The sequence below is a fragment of the Anas platyrhynchos genome, chromosome 32 (assembly GCF_047663525.1).
Source record: "Anas platyrhynchos isolate ZD024472 breed Pekin duck chromosome 32, IASCAAS_PekinDuck_T2T, whole genome shotgun sequence".
Taxonomy (NCBI): domain Eukaryota; kingdom Metazoa; phylum Chordata; class Aves; order Anseriformes; family Anatidae; genus Anas; species Anas platyrhynchos.
Window position 1 is genome coordinate 5,711,011 of NC_092619.1, and position 17,835 is coordinate 5,728,845.

The 17,835-nt window shown below is 48.4% G+C and overlaps 1 protein-coding gene across 4 annotated transcripts; it reads left to right on the forward strand.

The window, feature by feature from the left end:
* The first annotated feature begins 91 nt into the window (after positions 1 to 91).
* On the forward strand, positions 92 to 17,067 carry LOC140000407 (protein N-terminal glutamine amidohydrolase-like). 4 transcript variants are annotated; one of them, XM_072030292.1, is made up of 6 exons: positions 92 to 226; positions 414 to 513; positions 1,273 to 1,323; positions 2,532 to 2,680; positions 3,026 to 3,150; positions 13,774 to 17,067. In XM_072030292.1, exons 1-6 carry the CDS (start codon positions 150 to 152, stop codon positions 13,824 to 13,826), a joined length of 555 nt encoding a protein of 184 aa, XP_071886393.1. In that variant the 5' UTR covers positions 92 to 149; the 3' UTR covers positions 13,827 to 17,067. The 4 variants fall into 4 exon arrangements, with proteins under 4 accessions (XP_071886393.1, XP_071886391.1, XP_071886394.1 ...); XM_072030290.1 differs by lacking the exon at positions 13,774 to 17,067 and adding an exon at positions 11,895 to 12,196; XM_072030293.1 differs by lacking the exon at positions 13,774 to 17,067 and adding an exon at positions 10,423 to 11,824.
* Positions 17,068 to 17,835: the final 768 nt, after the last annotated feature.

Here is a 17,835-nt window from a genome sequence, read left to right on the forward strand (position 1 = left end):
GCACCGTTTGAGCCTTTTGGCGGGCGGGAAGCGGCGCGTGCCGCCCCCTCAGGCGGGCGCCGCCTCCTCACGGGCTCCGCGCCCGCCCTCAGGCGGCTCCCTCAGGAGCCCGGCCCCGTTCCCCAGCACGGGAAGTCTGCCCCCGGAGCATGGCGGAGCTGGATGAGGACCGGTACCGGCCGGCGGTGCCTCCCCGAGCCGCCTGCGCCTACACCGGCTGCTACTGGTAAGGGAGGCGCCTGAAAATGGCGGCCGGCGCCTGACTGGAGGCTGGCGGCACGCTGAGGGGGGGAGTTGAAAACGGAGCTAAAAACCCCGCAGGGAAACCTTCCCGGCCCGGTTTGGGTTGCTGGAAGTGAAGGTGAAAAGGGGATTGAAAAGAAAACGGTGCCGTCGACGGTTGTGTTTTGCAGTGAGGAAAACGTGTGGAAGCTGTGCGACTACATCAGGAGTCGGGGGGAGCGCCCTGTGGAGGAGTTCTACGCGGTTTTCATCTCCAACGAGAGGAGGATGGTGAGTGGGTGAGTTGTGCGCTCCGTGGGGGTGGTAAACCACAGGCGGGGGGAGGTGGGAGGCGCTTTAACTACCCCAGGCCTTTTAAGTACAGCCTGCGGTAGGTGAGTCTTGGCCCCAGGCCCCCCTGCAGCAGCTGAGAGGCACGCAGGCAGCAGCACCTGGGAGCATGAAGAATTTCATTTGTTTCTGGCCTCCAGACCCCACGCAGTATTTGCTCAAGACATCAAGGCAACACCAGAACCTGAGAAACAGTAAAAGGAAACAGCTCGACCTGCTGCACCAGAAGAGAGCCCTGCTCTCTCCTCTGGAAGCCCCAAGGATAAGGATACCCTCAGGGGAACAAAAGGTTCATGGCATTCTTTCCAAGCTTAAAAGAAGTTGCCCTAAAACAACAGATGAATCTTAATTAAAGGTTAAAGGTTGGGCTAGATGATCTTAAAGGTCTCTTCCAACCTGAATGTTTCTATGAATGTCCTTACCTGACACGCTTGGATTGTGGGAAGAAGGAATCACGGTGCCCCTAAGGGCTGTGGGATGATTTTTCCCTGTCATCCATCAAGTTAGGGGGAATATTACATTATATGGTCCAGAATAGCGTCCAGTTTAATGTTTCTGAAAGATAAAAACTGGAGCAAGCTTTCTGACAGCAGCACTGACACAAGCTGATGAAATGCAGAGTTTAGCAAAGAACTTACCCAAGCCGAAACTAATCTCTGTAAGTCAGGAGTGGTTTATGCCAAATTGCTTAACTTTCAGGTCCCGCTCTGGAAACAGAAGTCAGGGCATGGAGATGAGCCTGTTGTCTGGGTAAGGCCCTCTGTTCTTTCTTTGTCAGTATTTAAGTGCGTGCCTCTGCAGCTGAGGTCTGCAGGATCAGATGTGGGTAGTGTTAGATACCTCTGCTGGAATGAATTTAGGTTTATGTCCCCCCTGAGCATCAGGAAGCACTCTGTATGTGCCAGAGGTCCCTTCCGACCTCAGCCGTCCTGTAGTTCTGTATTAGTATTTATTATTCTTCTACAGCAGCCTAAATGCAACCCTTTTATTGTTCACAGGGAAATAGCAGTGAGATGGCCCATAAAACCACCAGGTGACAAAGCTTAGTTAGCATCGGTAAGAGTGCACAACAGTTCTGTGAAAATTACTGTCTGGTTTTGTTGGGGCCCGCCAGCTTTGTAGGATGTTAAATAGATGTCTTGTAACAAGCTGACGGGTGAAAATATCCATATAGGTCTGACATGGGATGGAAAAACGTGAGCAATACATGTCTTCAGGTGCCAGCTTGTATGTAAGCTCTTCCAGAGTTTTTGGCGTGTCGTTTAATGTAATGTAGTTCAGTAGTTGCCACTACAGAATTCCTTTTAAAGATGTGTAGTTATGGTTATACTGTATGGGAGGGAAAAAATCAATTTTGCGTGGCAATTTGTTTCAGAAATTCTGTTTTTTAAAAAAAAAAATCTGTGAATTTCTGAAATTCTGTCCTTACAGAATCATTTTCTGGAAAATTATCAGTGTGTTTATATTGTACAAAAGGCTTGGCTTAAAAAGAGGTCCAAGTGTTATCGGGATGATCTGAGAAGGAATAGGAGTTAACAACAAGTATCTTCAATTTACTTTTTGGAAAACTGCAATGAATGTAAGTAACTAACACTGAAAATAGTAACTGGAGTTTCTGCAGCCCCCTGCCATACCCGTGTTTCCTACATGTTAAGGAATCAAAGATGTGGTATGAGGACTAGCGTACTCTTCAGGTTAGCTGCCCAGGCTGATATCAAAGAAGGCTACAAGTAACGGGGAGAATAGCAAGGCTTACCAAAAGGCACGAGGGCTGAGGCAGGCATTAGGAAACCTCTCTCCTGGTGCTGGAACATCACAGGCGTGATACCCGAGCATCAGAAAGCAGTCTCTAAAGAAGAGAAGCTGTAGCCTCAGCTTCCAGGAGGCTTTTTTTCTACTCCCTGTGCCGGTTTCTGGTTAACAACTGTTTAACTCCTGACAATTACCGTTCTTCCCAGGACTACCACGTTATCCTACTTCATGTTTCCAGTGGGGAGCAGAACTTCATTTATGATCTTGACACAGTGCTGCCATTCCCCTGTCCTTTTGACGTGTACAGCACGGAGGCCTTCAGGCTGGATGACAGCCTTCATCCTGAATTTCACAGGTGAGGACAAAAAAAAAAAGATGAAGAGCATGAATTTTATTTCATGAAGTCCAAGTTGAAGTTGTCTCTGTGGATATATACTGATAGAAGTCTTCTGTTATACTCCAAGAAACTCAATGCACTGCATTATTTTTCTAAAGCTCTTTAATTGCTGTTGTTTAATCATCAAAAGCCCTTCCTTGCTGATGTTTATTCTTAACAGCCCAGCAGCTTAGCCCAGTGTTTCTGAGTGGAGTATTTAACTAAGCTAAGGCTCCCTGGGAGGAAGAAAGGGCTCTTCTCCAGAGTGGCTAATGCAGCGTTATGTACATATATCTCTTGATACAATTGTGCATTGTTGTTTAGGAAAATCCGGATGATACGAGCAGATCTGTACCTGGAGACGTTTGCTTCGGACAGATCTCACATGAAAGATGCAGATGGGAAATGGCAGAAACCTCCTCCCTCGTACCCCTGCATTGAAACAGCAGGTGAGCTGGCAGGACTCCTTTTTCCTTTTAACAGAGTTGAATGATTCAGTCAGAGGTGGGTGCAATAAATAAATGTGCTTTTGGACATGTGCTTTGGAAGCGTATCCAGCCAGCACAGTGTATGGGGACAAAATGGGGCTCTGCAGTGCTTGCCTTTTCCGAACATGTAAAGTGTAGCGTGCTTCCTGGCAGCTGCCACTGCTGTTATCAAACACGAACTGCTGGTCTTCAGAAACTGAGCAGAGAGTAAGAGGTATGAAATGTTGCAGTGGGGAGTTGAAACAGAGGCCAAGCAACCTGCCTAGGGTTGGAAAGGGAATTTTTAACACGGTGATTACCCCACTTTTTTTTATCACACGGCATTTCAGCTTACTCGAACCACGTGTTTGCCAAGCTGGCTAATGTTTGCCATGTGCTTATTCTCTCCTTTTCTTCCCAGATGGAGAGAAGTGTGGTGAAGTTTTGTTTTGGTGGAGTTTGTTGATGCTGTGCACGTTTGGTTTTGCTGCTTTTTTAATAATACAATGCTACCATATATTTCTGTTAGAGAAGGTGGGGTCAAAGGAACATGTCTTGTGTCTAGAGCCGAGTTTATTGTGGTTTTAAGCTACAGGCAAGTTAATTCACAGTTTTTGTGTTGCTTTCTAAGAAAGTTTGGCGTTTCACTTGGGTATAAATGAGTTACGAGTGGGGGCGGGAGCACAGGTACAGCCTTGTGAAGCATTTTTAGAAATTCCAGGCTATGAAACACCTGTCTCAGCCAGCCTCCAGGTCATCCTTGGGATGTTGGTAGGTAGCTAAAGATGCAGAGACTTTGATTGCTGCCGTACTTCATTCCTTAGCCTGTACCTTGCCAGGCTGGGAGGAGCATGCCCAGGTCATCCAGTCCAGACCCTGCTCAAAGCCGGTGCAATTAGACTGAGGGGCTTTAAGACTCTGTCTGGTCTAGCCTGGAACAACTCCAGGGACGGCCATTGCACCACCTCTCTGGGCACAGTGTTCCAATATTTGATCCCAGGCATGAATTCAATACAATTCCAGTATGCAACCAGAGTTTCCTGTGTTCCCACTCGAGTGCTTCGCTTCTTGTCCTGTTGCCAGCCACCTGGAAGGCTCTGAGTGCACCTGTGGTGATGTGCTCTTGTCTGGGCAGTCACCTGGGTGTTGCAGGGGACAGTGACTGCTTACCCTGCGCCCACCCAAGGTGGAGGATCGCTGGCTGGGTAGCTCTGGGATTGGGGTCAGAACAGGAGGAGACTCTGTCAGGTCTAGGACATCTCGTTCACACTGCCTTTTGCTCAGTGCAAGTTTCTCAGGCTTTGGTTTTGTTTTTCCTTTCCTCACCTGAGGCACCTCGTAATGGTGTGTGCTTCAATGTATGCACAGTCTTATCAGGCATAAAGCACCTGATTTCAAACTTGATAGGAAGCCAGGTGGCTGACCTTTGGTTAGTGTAAAACAGCCTGGGACATTGATGTTCATCCACGCCAAATGCCTTTATGGATAATTGCTTCCTCCCTGTTGCAGGAAGCACGGCCGAAAGCACGACAGACACACAGTAGAGTCAGATCATGCTCCATTTTATTGCCCGAATAGCCTAACTTTTATAGAGAACTTAACAGGGGTGGACAGTGTTTCACACAAGATTATTGGTCAAAAGCACTCAGACAAACAACTGCAAGAAAACAACCCCACCTGCAAGAAAACAACCCCCTTGTGATTAGCAGTCACATAAACCTTGTCCTTGAAGCCAGCTACTGGTAACAATATTTTTCTGAGTTCCTCAATTGGGCGATGTGGGAACACTGTCATGGGAACTTCTCATAGTTGCCCTGGTAGCTTGGTTTGCTCAGCTACAGCAAGCCATGGGATTTTTGCTGTTTCAAGAAATCCCTCAACAATTCCCCCTTCTTCTTTTGAGCAAACCAAGCCCAACACAGCAGTTTTACAAGTGACTCTTTAGCTATACTTACAACACACAACGATGAATACCACCACCATAAACCAAATCCTTAATCCCCTTGTGACTAAACCCAGCAACCATCTACACCTTGTTTCAAACAAGTCAGTGAACCATTGATTGAAAGGATTGATACCATACTGAATCTTTCTCATATGCTCTTTCAGGAAAGTAATGGATTTGTGAATTGACTCATTATGATCAGAAAGGTTTAAACAGTACATTCCCTTAAAGTCCTCACACCCATTTCTTTGAGCCAAAAGCAAGATGTCAATAGCAGCTTGATCCTGTAAAAGCAGATGTCGCAGACTATTTTGATCTGGTAACATCTCCTCAAGTATCTCTGTCGTGGCATAGTCTTGCCTCTTGGCCCAGCATACCAATTTTTCTAAGTTGTTACGTGCGGCCGCAGATGCCACTCCAGGCACTGAAATTGCCAATGCCGCTCTAGCTGCAACCCCGCACAATTCAACATTATCATTGCAATCCGATGCAAGCAATGCCCATTTATGTCTGGTGATCTCACGCAACTGTAACAAGCTAGGAGCAAATACAATGAGTTTATCTAAGTAACATGGACATCTGATAGCATTTGCAGGGATACCTTGCCAGGCCCTATCCCCACAAATCAGAAGCACATCAGGAGGTAAGGCCAAAGCTGCACAATTGTTCCAAACACTGTAGTTGTTACCCCTTGTCTCCATGCTACAAACCCCTAAACCCTGCTTAGCAGCGTCATTGTAATCACAGGTGTTATTTGTGTTTTTGTACCAGTATGGCCCTTTCCCGGTTCCTGTAGCAGGATTCACCTGATAGCCACGGCTACGTTCACATTTGTAGCCACCTTTCGGGTTGATACAGATTTGACTACAGATACCAGGGTTTTGACATTCATCAATATCTCCACAGTTTCTCTTGTCTACAAACTCAAACCCAGCTGGACAGTCACATTCATGTATGTTGCATTCCTTCAGGGGCTCATCACCCCAGTCCTTGCAGTCTCTCTGCTGGTTACACACTTTGTTGATATCTATGCATTCTCCACTTCTGCACTTGAATTTGCCAGGTCCTGAGCACTGAATAACATCGTTACAGTTTGCTTCATCAGTGCCATCCAGACAGTCTCTCACACCACTGCACTGCCTTCTTCCGTGGACACAGTTCCCATCTTCACATCTGCACTGGTCTGGCCTGCAGGTCTGAGAAGGGCAGTTAATTTCATCACTTCCATCCTTGCAATCAGGATCTCTGTTACAGTCTTTTTCACCATCACATTTCCAGGACACCAGGATACACTGGGTTGACTGAGGACCACAGCTGATTTCATTTACCTGGCATGTTCTCATATAACACAGATCAGCAATCTCATCAGACCCATTTTCACAGTCCGGATCCCCATCACACTGCCATCTGTTTGGCACACACTGACCACTGTTGCACACAAAGTCAGATTCAGCACACGTCTTCTTCACACAAGCACTCTCATCACTGCCATCTGAGCAGTCTTCACATTTTGCTCTAGCACTGTCGGCAGCAGTGCACAGGCAGGTGAGGGCGAGCAGCAGGCAGAATGCCCCACAGCGCGGCAGTGCCTGCCGCCGCCCTGCACCTATGTCACTTATACTACTCCTATTACCCGTGCTAGTAGTGTCAGTGGCATCCTCCTGGTACCGTTTCTGTCTTTGCCGCCCCTTACTCTCCCCCTTTTCTTTTTGCCACTGACCATTCACCACAAATGGATGAGACACATGATTACTAGTTAGGAAAGAGAGTGTAACGTCTGCTATATGGCTGCAGGCAGTGCCAGCTGCAATCCTAGAAGCTGTTTGTGAACGAGCCTGCTGGTGGTCATTTGGCAGTGTAATCTGCGTCTCTGCACTCCTGCCCTGCAATAGAGCTAAATCGTCATTAATAGTCCGTAGAATGAGGCAACCCCATGGAATGTTATCCAGAAACATAGTTATAACACCGATCTGGGGACGAAGAGTCTTTTTTGCATTGCAAGATAAACCTCTTATAAAAAGAATGCCAAAGAGAAGCAGCACAGCCGCTGCTGCCTCCATGGTTACGTCAGACAGGCTGCAGGGTCCTGATGTCCGCCCCTCTGCTCTGTGCCGACTCGCCACACGGTGAGGGTCGGCTGCCGTTGTCCACTGATGCCTCTGGTCTCCCATAGCAACTCGATCTCGGATGTCCCGCATCGCACCGTGATCACGTCAATTTCCCGCGGCCCTCCGCAATTCCACGTCCCGCCGCAACTCCGTTTCCCGCGGCCCTCCGCAATTCCACGTCCCGCCGCAACTCTATTCCCCGCGGCCCTCCGCAATTCCACGTCTCGCCGCAACTCCGTTTCCCGCGGCCCTCCGCAATTCCACGTCTCGCCGCAACTCTTTTTCCCGCGGCCCTCCGCAATTCCACGTCCCGCCGCGACTCCGTTTACCCGCGGCCCTCCGCAATTCCACGTCCCGCCGCAAAAACCCCGTTTCCCACCGTTTTCACGCGTCTCTCAGCGGGAGTACCGCGTCTCACCGTGAGGCCTGTGTACCGTGTTTCCGGGCCGGTGTCCGGTCTGCTCAAGCGCCGGTCGGATGGGCGCTCCGAAGTCCCGACGGCGCTCCGATGTCCCGCGCCGCTCCGATGTCTCAGTCTCGGCGCTGTGACTCCGGCGCTGGTCCCCGGCGGCACTGGTCCCGGCGCCGCGCCGATGTCCCGGCGCCGCTGGTCCCGACGCCGCTGGTCTCCTGGTCTACCTGCGTTCGGATGTGCCGGCGCCGCTGGTGTCCCGCTGCGCTGCGATGTTTGCCCCGGCGCCGCTGCGATGTCCGTGCTCGGCTGCGATGTCTGCTCCGGTGCTGCAATGTCCTGCTCCTGTGCGATGCCTGTTCAGGTCCTGTTCAGGTCTCCCGCTGCGATGTCCTGTTCAGGCCCTGTTCAGGTCTCAGCCTGTTCGGGCGCCATATGTTGCAGGAAGCACGGCCGAAAGCACGACAGACACACAGTAGAGTCAGATCATGCTCCATTTTATTGCCCGAATAGCCTAACTTTTATAGAGAACTTAACAGGGGTGGACAGTGTTTCACACAAGATTATTGGTCAAAAGCACTCAGACAAACAACTGCAAGAAAACAACCCCACCTGCAAGAAAACAACCCCCTTGTGATTAGCAGTCACATAAACCTTGTCCTTGAAGCCAGCTACTGGTAACAATATTTTTCTGAGTTCCTCAATTGGGCGATGTGGGAACACTGTCATGGGAACTTCTCATAGTTGCCCTGGTAGCTTGGTTTGCTCAGCTACAGCAAGCCATGGGATTTTTGCTGTTTCAAGAAATCCCTCAACACCTCCCCACTTAGAGTACTCTCTTTTCCATGCTAATTTGTGTTTGTGGAAGATTAAATTGCTCGCTGCTGGTGTTAGAGGTGACTGTAATTTAACAGGTGGCGGAATTGATCACGTATATGGCTTTAGTGCCAATTTATTTGTGAGATCAGAGCATTACATTACTCCTTGAGGTTATATTGCTGTCATTTAGAGAAGCCAGAGTCATAAGCTCTTGAGAAGATGACTACAAAAGCTTATCAGTTACAAGGACTCATATTACATCTATTTGGTCTGTCTTTGATGCTAAACAAATGCTTGAAGACTGAAAAAAATAGCATAAATACATATTTTTTTTAATGTATGTGAGCATTGTACTGTTAAAAAGAAATGAGCTTGTGAACTTAGGGTATTTAAAGAAAATCAGCGCTCTGGTGCTGCTGCGTCTTAAAGGATGTTAGTTACACTCAACACACCCTGCTTCTCTTATCCAGTGGGGTTTTAAAGCTTTTAGTAAACTTAAAAAGATGGGAGGTTTTGTTCTTGATACTGAAATATTGCCTCTTCAGGGCAGAGCAGCTGCTGAGCCCAAATAGAGCACTTTGGGCAAGGAAATTCTGTAGCATTTAAGTCAAATGTAGGCCAAATAGGGTAATGTAAATACCCACTGTGGTGCTGGGACAAGGCACTGGGACCAGTGATGCCTTTTTATGAAGTTTACCAGGAAGTGTTAAAGGACTGTGAAATTCCTGTTGGAATTCAACCAATAAACTATCAGGAACCAGTGAAGCATTTTTTTTTCCTAATACTAACTCAAAAGGAATAATTCTTGTGTTGGAATAAGTCTTGTGTTGGCAGTGCTCTGGCCTCTGTTCCTCTGCTGCGGGTGCTCATCCTGCTTTTTTAAATAAAACTAAACAAGATCTGTTTTGAGGTGTGGATTCACCATTCTGGAGCTGGCTAGCCCAGCCTGGGGTTTTCTTTGAAGTCTTCCTCCTACAAATGAATGAGGTTTGATTCTGCATGGTTTAAGTCCCGATGAGATCAGCCCTCCTTGCTGCAAGCCTGTGTAAAATCCAGCTTGCACCCTGCAGTTACTCAGGTCTTACTGCTTCGATACAACTGGTAGCACCAGCTCCTAACGCTGAAAAGCCTCGCTTTGATTTTCAGTTCTCCCCAGGTGTTTGGCAGCACACAGGCAGAATGGATGTGTAAAGGCTTTTTGTTCTTTTTATTACTACTGAAATCCCTAGAAGCCATGAATTCTGGGGGTTTATTTCTGAAGAATGCAGATAGGGCAGCTGAGGAACTGTGTGGGTGCCGTGTGTGATGTGTTTCTGTAAAGGGGCAGTTGCTAGACAGGGCAGGCAGGTGGCTGCAGTTCCCTTCTGTACCTTCTCCACAAGGTAATGGCAGGATCCTAGCGGAAGGAAAGAAGGACTGATACAGATCTAAGCAGCTCATGCGTGCTATAACCTGATTCCCATTTGAAAATAAAACTGTTGTGAGAAACACCTCAAATAATTTTCTTCAGACAGGATCTTCTGTGAAGTTATTTTATTTGCGAGTGCAATGGCATGCGGCCTGTCAATCAGGAGCGCATTTCAGTAAACAAACCATAACCTTTTATTCGCTATTACCCGATGCCTGATCACCTCCCCTGTTTCCTCACTGAATCCTCTCTGGATTTATTCTTCATTCCCCCTCAGCCACTAGATGCCCTAAATATTTGGCTTCTCTTTTTCTATGAATTTTAATTTATTTTCCAATCCTTTCAAGCCCTGTTTTCCCAGAAATTCAAATAGCTTGTTAGTGCCTTCCTTCACAGCTGCTTTCTCCTGTCCTAACAATAACAGATCATCCACATATTGTTACAGCAACACCCTCTTTGGAGGTTGGAATTACTCCAAAAACTCCTGTTGGCAGATGCCACAGGTATCGTGGCTGTTAGGCTGTGCACTATCAGATGGCGTTTTTGTTTTGTCCCTGCTCAGGGCAAAAGTGTCAGACTTGATCAAAAAAGAAATGAAAACGTGCACGGATCTCGGAATGCACCAGGTGGGTCTCACGGACTGTAAACAAAGTGAGTTTGGGCAAAGAGGAAGCCTTAGCTCTGTGCGTGCCCAAATGCAGACTAGTGTAACACCTACAGCATCAGAGGAGGACTGTGAGCGTGTTGTAAATCTTAAAAATAAACAGGAGATTTTTCATTATTATTTTTTGCCACTTTTTATCTGCTTCAGAAAAAGGCTTTTGTGGTGGTCTGTTTTTGCGGAGCTGTTGGCTAAAGCTGTAAGGTCTCACATAAGTGCACAGCCTTTAGATGTGACACGTGAATAACAAGGATGACAAAGGGGGACTTCTGTCTCCTGAACCAAAGGAGATGGGAGAGCACTACAGGCAGTTACATGGCTCTCATACTGCTTTAGTGCCACCTACTGACTGGTCTTTAGACCATCTGCTCTTCGCGGGACGGTGAAGCTTGTTTCTTCTTCTTGCTTGCCTGTTACAACAGGTTTTGCTCTCATTAAACTCCTGATGCACTGTGTTATGCCCTGCCACCACCCTCCTGACTGTCAGAGACTGTTTCCCTTCCTACAGACAGTGTGACAGCAGCTCCCAAGTTGCTAACAGCAGCTGCTTTGGTTGTGACTCTGCTGGAACAATCCCCCTTGGGCTTCTTCACCATTCGCAGAACATTTTAATTAAATTATTCTTCTGCTATGCTCAGTGCACATAAAGCAGGGACTTGTTTATCTTTCAGATCTTAAACTACACGAGTAATCACATTAATTGTAAAATAAAAGCATCTGAGAGGAAAAGACAAGCTGGGGACTGGAAAACAAGCTTACCAGGCTACCTGCATGCTGGAACTGTTATCCTCTGCTGGTTGTTCTTGAGTTCCAACAGAAAATTGCTGGGCTTGTGCTATTTTAAATCCCCACGTAGTCGAGTAGAAAGTGGCCTTGTGCTGGCACTTGTGGCAGCAGTGGGACTGTGGTTGAGAGAGTTTTTGATGTTCAGTACCCAAAGGGGCTGACAAGGAAAAGGTCAAGTTAGGGGCCAGACCTTGCAGGTGCTGAGAGCTGGGGCTCAGAAAATCCCAAAGCTGTGCTGCGGTGTAGATATGGTGCAAACAAGAGGGCTGCAGGGGCTGCGTGTTGGCTGGGACTGCTGGGTATGGGATTCCCAAACGTTGTCTTCCCTTCCTCGCTTACACTATCTGTAATGGTGAGCCTAATTACACAGGCTTTTTGCAGCTGGAGCAAATTCCATTTCTATGGAATTTGGTTCTGGTGGCTCTGTATGGTCTGCAGAGCTGTTGGACTGCTGCTCAGCAAGCGTGCTGTGAGCTGCTCTGAGTTATACTTTCAAACAGTTTTTCTTGGGATTTTCATGGTAGCTGTATGTGCTACAGAAGCTGAATCGGGAACTCTGACATTTCACTTCTCTGCTCTTGTTTTAGATTCCAAGATGAACTTGGATGATTTCATCAGTATGAATCCCAAAGTGGGCTGGGGCTCAGTGCTGCCCTTATCGGACTTTGTGCGCCAGTTTGGCAGACAGACTCATCTCAGCTGCTCCGTGAAAGCACAGTGAAGTAAAGAAGCTCTTTCTGCTGCAGGTTGCAGGTGGTTTGATTTGTTTTGCTGCTCTTACATTGTATTTATGAATGGTTTACATTTCTTTATATGGAATAAGCGTTTGGGCAAATACAGTACCCAGGGTACACTGAACTGAATAAAGTCTTTTATTTTTATTACAAAAGAGTCAACTTCTTTTTTTTTAATAAATCAGATCAGAGGTTGACATCCCACCATAAACGTGTTGCTCTGTTGTAAACAGAGGCCACCCTTGCAGCTCCCCCCACTACCAAAACCTCGCCACATAAACCCAGCACCTGGGTGTCACTCAGCAGAGCCATTGAGCTGTAGAACATCAGGTTGTCATCCCTCCAGACATGAGTTTGCTCCTTGATTAAACTACTGAGCTACCATCCTGAGCTGGTTCCTGGTGGCTGAAATCCATGGCACGCTCCCTTTAGTGAGACTCAGATAAGAGAATTTGCCACGTTTGGTCTAATTTCAGGATCAAGGCTGTTAAGGAGAACAGAGACAACCATTATTCAGAATGTAGAAGTTAAAAATCAGCATGAAGAAACGTTCCTTTTTCTCTTTACTCACTCTTTAGCTTGTCCTTTCCCACAGAGAAGTCCTGACTTTCTGTAGTCCATTCCTATTACAGTATTTATGTGCTGAGAGTCCCCGTGCGGTGGCTTTTTGGACTCGGTCACCCCTGAATTAGGCATTGAACAAACAGAAAAAAGTTCCTCACAGTCCCACTCTCTCCTGGCTTCTCTGTGCTGGTGGTCACTGGAAATTCTCCAGTAACCCAACACTACAACATTTGCTACTGAAAATGTTAGGGCAAGGCCCTGACAGCCTGACATCCACGCTGGGGTCACCCTGTCCCACGGGTCGGTCCTCTCACTTCCACCAAACTATGGATGCAGTGAGCTGGGATGGGACAGAAGACCCATGTCTGTCCTGCCTCTTTCTCCTCTGCTGCTTCCTTTTTGTTAAGAATATCATTTATTCAATTCAACCTCTTTTACGTGCCTGTTTGGGACCTTAGGGGAAAAAAAAAAGCTCTATTTTTCTGACACACATTTTCTCGGTTGGTGCATTTCTGCAGGCCCGTCTCGTGGAAATAAAATTTTTCAGTTGGCCAGCAGAGAGAGCAGTCAGCACGCAGCAAGCGTGCGGCCAGCTCCCTGCTGGCACGGTGTGCCAGGAGCTGTTACAGCTCAAAACAAATCATCCCACAGCGGCGCAGAGGTGATCTGTGTCTCACAGGGTTGGGGCACCGGGTTTCGTGTTGCCCTTGTCAGCCTGAGCCCCTGAGGGCATCGAGGAGCGTGCCAAGGCCTTCAAACCAAGCCTTTGGATCGAACCAGCGTTTGTAATTCCTACTGAAATGGGTGCGTGGCACTTGAGGATGTCAAACTAATCGATATATGGGTTTTGGGGGCTAAATTTAGGCACCCGGGAGGCTGCAATCCGATCTGCACCATTAAGTAGAGCAGCTGGGAGGCACCGGGCTGCACTCGTATGAATCAGATTCCAGGATCAGAGCCCGGGTCGGAACATTTTGGCCTGTGGGGCCCTTCCCTGCTCGCCCGCTCGGCGTCATCCAGCCAGGACCTCATGCGTGCTGTGAAACCATCTGCTGTGAAAACGGTCAGCTCTAGGGTCTGCTTTTCCCTTGTTAGGATGAATTGGGCCGAATTTCCCCGTTTTACGGTGCCGTGAGGTTGTTTTCTCCTTTTCCCCTTGCCTTTCCAGCAAACGCGGGTGGTGGGTTGAAGGACACTGCAAGGAGCAGGCAGGAGGTGTGAAAACCCCGCCGGGTCATTGCCGTAGCCCCCAGCAGCTGAGCACCTGCCTCCACCTTTTGTGGGGTTGCCCTCTTAGGGCACTTAGGATTCGCAGGCTCGGGGAATCTCAACGTGAAACCCATCTCCACGTCCGCCTGCGGTAATTTCCTGCTCAGAAATTGGAGGGAGCAAGCGCCGGTGATTTTCTTCTCCCTCCTGGCTTCCCCCGTGCTGGCCCAGCCGAGGTCAAGGTGAATGAGGCATACCCGGGGAGTGTCCGGAGGCATCCGCGCAGCTTTGCTCAGCAGCTGCCTGCGCCCTTGCCCCTGGAGCTCGGCGAAGATCTGAGCGAAGCTTTTTTGTCATCATGGTGTCAGCAGAGGAGCACTTGCTGGAAGGGCAGCCTCTCAAAGCACAGCTGCAGCAGCGGTTCTGGAAAATCTCCCCGGTTTGACCTAAGATAAACAAATATGGCAGCTGAAGCATCCTCAATGTTTCCTTATTCTTACAGTAGGAAATACCTTGGATGCTGAGGGCGGCTAAAACAAATCTTGCCTACTTATCTAAGGCCTCTGGCAAGTCCCTGAGTTTCTGGGGGAGCTAAGCCGCTTCCCATGCGGGAGGCACACAGAGCTCGGGTTCGTGCCGCCGAAAATCAGCACGCAAAGGACCTGAGCTGTGGACCGGTGCTCGCCAGGCCCGAGGGAGGTGGCATTGCTGGGTGTGATGAGCAGGGTGTTTCCAGCAGGCCAGATTCCTGACATTACATGACTTACAAGCAGGAAATGCTCATTTGGCTCCCTCCAACGTCATACCTGCCTTCCCATGCAGGGCTATATCTGGAAGCCAAACACTGCAATAAGGCAGGAATCATTACATGTTACATTTTTTTTTTTTTTTTAACCAGCCTACACGGTAAGAATATGGTAGTTAGCTCAGCCTTCCCCTCTTCCGAGTGTGTAATTGTGGTGGCACGCTTCCCACCGCCTTGGCATGGCTGGTCGGGTGGCAGAGCACCAGCTTCACACTCGGAGCCCTCCAGAAAAACCACTCTGCCACGGCTTTTAATAATTTAGCTGTAAAACCTCCCTCCGCTGCCATGGCTTCCGACTTGCAGAGGGGAACAAGGGTTTCCAGCCCGTGCTTATAGCTCCTGTAATCAGTAAGGCCACTTATACTGTACTCATGCACTCATCACAGAGTGTTTTGCTGTATGAAATGGTCGTGGTTATATTTATCCCCGTGCAAAAACAGTCATCACAAACTCGGGCGGCAACGTTCGGCGTGTTTTGCCCTTGCTGTGTGCTGCTGTTTCTTCAGCAAACGGAGCGTCTACCAGCCCGAGCCACGCTCCTAGCACAAAAACCCCAGCCTGCTGTACGTCAGGAACCCCTCTGGTGTTTTTCTCTACTTGTTTTTTTTTTGTCTCATGTGAAGTAAACACAACTATTTAGTAAACTTTGCTCAGCTGCTACCTCGGTACGAATACGAGGCGATGCCAGCACAGTCCACAGGGTTCTATTAGTAGAGCTGAAAGCCGAGTTTGATCCGTTCTGCCAGAGGTACTAAAAATACCTTCTAATATGCTAAGGTATGTGTCTAGCCAGAAGATGTTTTCAAACGCCTTGTTCCAGGGAGCTGCTATGCAGTAAACGGAGCCCGAGCAGCTCAGTCCTGAGGTGCAGAGGAAGAAGAGAAGAGGAAGGCCAAGTGCCTCCAGCCTGGCTCTAGACCAGGGGTAGCAGCACCATGTTCCCCCCACGTTGGTCCCAGCAGCAGGGTGGGAAGAGGGGACCTGGAGGGGGTTACAGTGCCCTACCTGCCATATGAACCAGTGGTGTTTTACTGGGAGGAATTAGATGCTTAATCCCTCATTCATGCCTTTCTCTGTTGCCTCTGCACTGCTTGGCATGGCAGCTGGGAGAAATGGGCTGGGACTGCCTTCCTCCACCAGTGTCCTGCTCCAAGAGACTTTGAGGGTTTACACGTGCTCATGGAGAGGGACTAAAATGAAGGCCCTCAGAAAACCTGTGTCCTTTTCTGTTCAGATTTCCACCTTCTCTGGAAATCAAATGCTGTTTCTGGTTGCTTTAGACAGTCTGGCAGGGTGTACTTACCTCCAGCAGAATACATTCGTGAAAAAGACAAGTTCGTGATTAATGCAGGAAGATTTCTTCCCCACCACAGTATGAGCCACGTCTTAAAACCTTTCGTTCAAGAAAAGCTGCTGCTGACAAGAAATTACTGACCTCCATTACTCATGCTGCAGCGCCCAGCATCTAAAGGTCATCTATTAATTATTTGCACGTAATGTGTGTGCATGTGCCCTTATCGCTCCCATGGGCAGTTGGCACCTCCTGAGAAATGCTCACACCTTGGCTGCTGCTGCCTGGCAACATTTACGGGATTTTGGGCCAAAATTTGCAGCGCTGTTAGTCATTTTAACTCTCATTGTCACCCCATCACATAGCCCTTTGGAAACGTTTCAAGATTATTTTTTTTTCCATGCCAAAGTTTGGTTCCTTTAGGAAGACGACCTGGCAGTGGAAACACTGACAAAAGCACAGGCTAATGCTGTGTTGCTTAACATCCTTTCTTTAGACTGCTCCATCAGGGGGAGTTGCTTGTTTGGTGTTCGGTTTTGCTGTTTTTGTTTTGGATGGCACTAAAGAAGCCATAAAATTAGCTACAGTACTGCTTCAGGGATTTGCACACTTCAGCCACATCTGCCTTCAAAATAAGAAGAGGATCACTGTAAAATGAAGGACAGGAATGGCGCTAACCCTGCTGCCACCAGTCGGGCAGGGCAGGCTGGTGGCAGGGCAAGGCCTCGCCGCTATGCCTCGGGGACAGGGCTTTCTGGCAGGCTGACAGCATGCACAGGGACATTTGGCTCAGGCAAAACATTTCAAACGAGGGGGATGAGGAGCATGAGATAAACGGTGTCCCATCCTGTATTGTAGCAGAGGCACTGCCCTGCTGCCCGCTGGGGCCAGCAAGGCCTTGGGCTTTCCTGAAGGCTCAAGCAAGGGAAATTTGCATTTTCAGGGTTTCTTTCTCAAATAAAGACGAACTGAATTCACAAATACTAAAAAACCTTGAGGCTCTAGCCTGAGGAGAAGGGGTTTAAAGTGCCCAGGTGTGTTACAAACTGCGAGGCCTAGCACTGAGCGCGCAGAGGCCGTGCTACCTGCAGCTCTGCTCTCTGTGTGTGTGTGTGAGAAAAGAGTTACCCAGCCTCTTTTCCTTCAAATGTTCACAAGAAGCAGGGAATAAAAAAACACAACTGTAATACACAATAAATGTCTGTTCATTGTCTTTTGTATTATAAAAACAAGGAGTTCCGTTTGAGGAGCGGGAGTTGCGAAAACTCCCTGCTGAAGTAAGGAGCTGTATAATGCTTGGCTAGACACTATGAAAGTTCTTTTGCTTAATGTAACAAAAAAGAGAACCCCCTCCCCTTCTCTCCTTCTGCATCTCAGTTGCCTCTTTTGTTCAAAGACCCTGCTGCAAAGCTCATGTAACCATCTCCTGATAAGTTGCTCAACTAGTGTATCAACATCCTGCCTTCCTGTCTCACGCTGGCCCAACATGACCAAATTAAAAAAAAAAAAAAAAAAAAGAAGTTGAACCACAACGCCGAGGAAGACTATGGCCTTCATCTTCACAACCACCAGAGGGACAGAGACGACCCCCTAGCAACAGTGTGCGCAGTCGCAAAATATACCAGGATGTGCTGCGTAATCCCGGAACTGCCAAGATATAAAAAGGGACCCTGGCGGGGGTGAGGTGCGCGCCGTTGGTGGAGCCGAGACTCCACGGCCGCCCAGCGATGATTTGCTTGCTGTTTCTTACTCAATAACTTCCTTCCTATTATTAATGCAATGCTCTCTGAAAACTAATTAAGGGGGCAACTTATAACACTGCGGAGCTCTGCTTGGGCATGGCTAGTGCGGCTGGTGGCGAAAGTGGGGTGGCTGGCGGGCAGCCTGCGATGGCAACCGATTGCGTTGCCCTTCACGGGCACCAG

What these genes read in the sequence shown, in the direction of transcription:
- LOC140000407 (XM_072030290.1), top strand. Translation starts at nt 150, where the DNA reads ATGGCGGAGCTGGATGAGGACCGGTACCGGCCGGCGGTGCCTCCCCGA. An exon ending in TCTCCAACGAGAGGAGGATG is followed by an intron (nt 514 to 1,272) that starts GTGAGTGGGTGA and finishes CTTAACTTTCAG; the next exon opens with GTCCCGCTCTGGAAACAGAA. An exon ending in GAGATGAGCCTGTTGTCTGG is followed by an intron (nt 1,324 to 2,531) that starts GTAAGGCCCTCT and finishes CGTTCTTCCCAG; the next exon opens with GACTACCACGTTATCCTACT.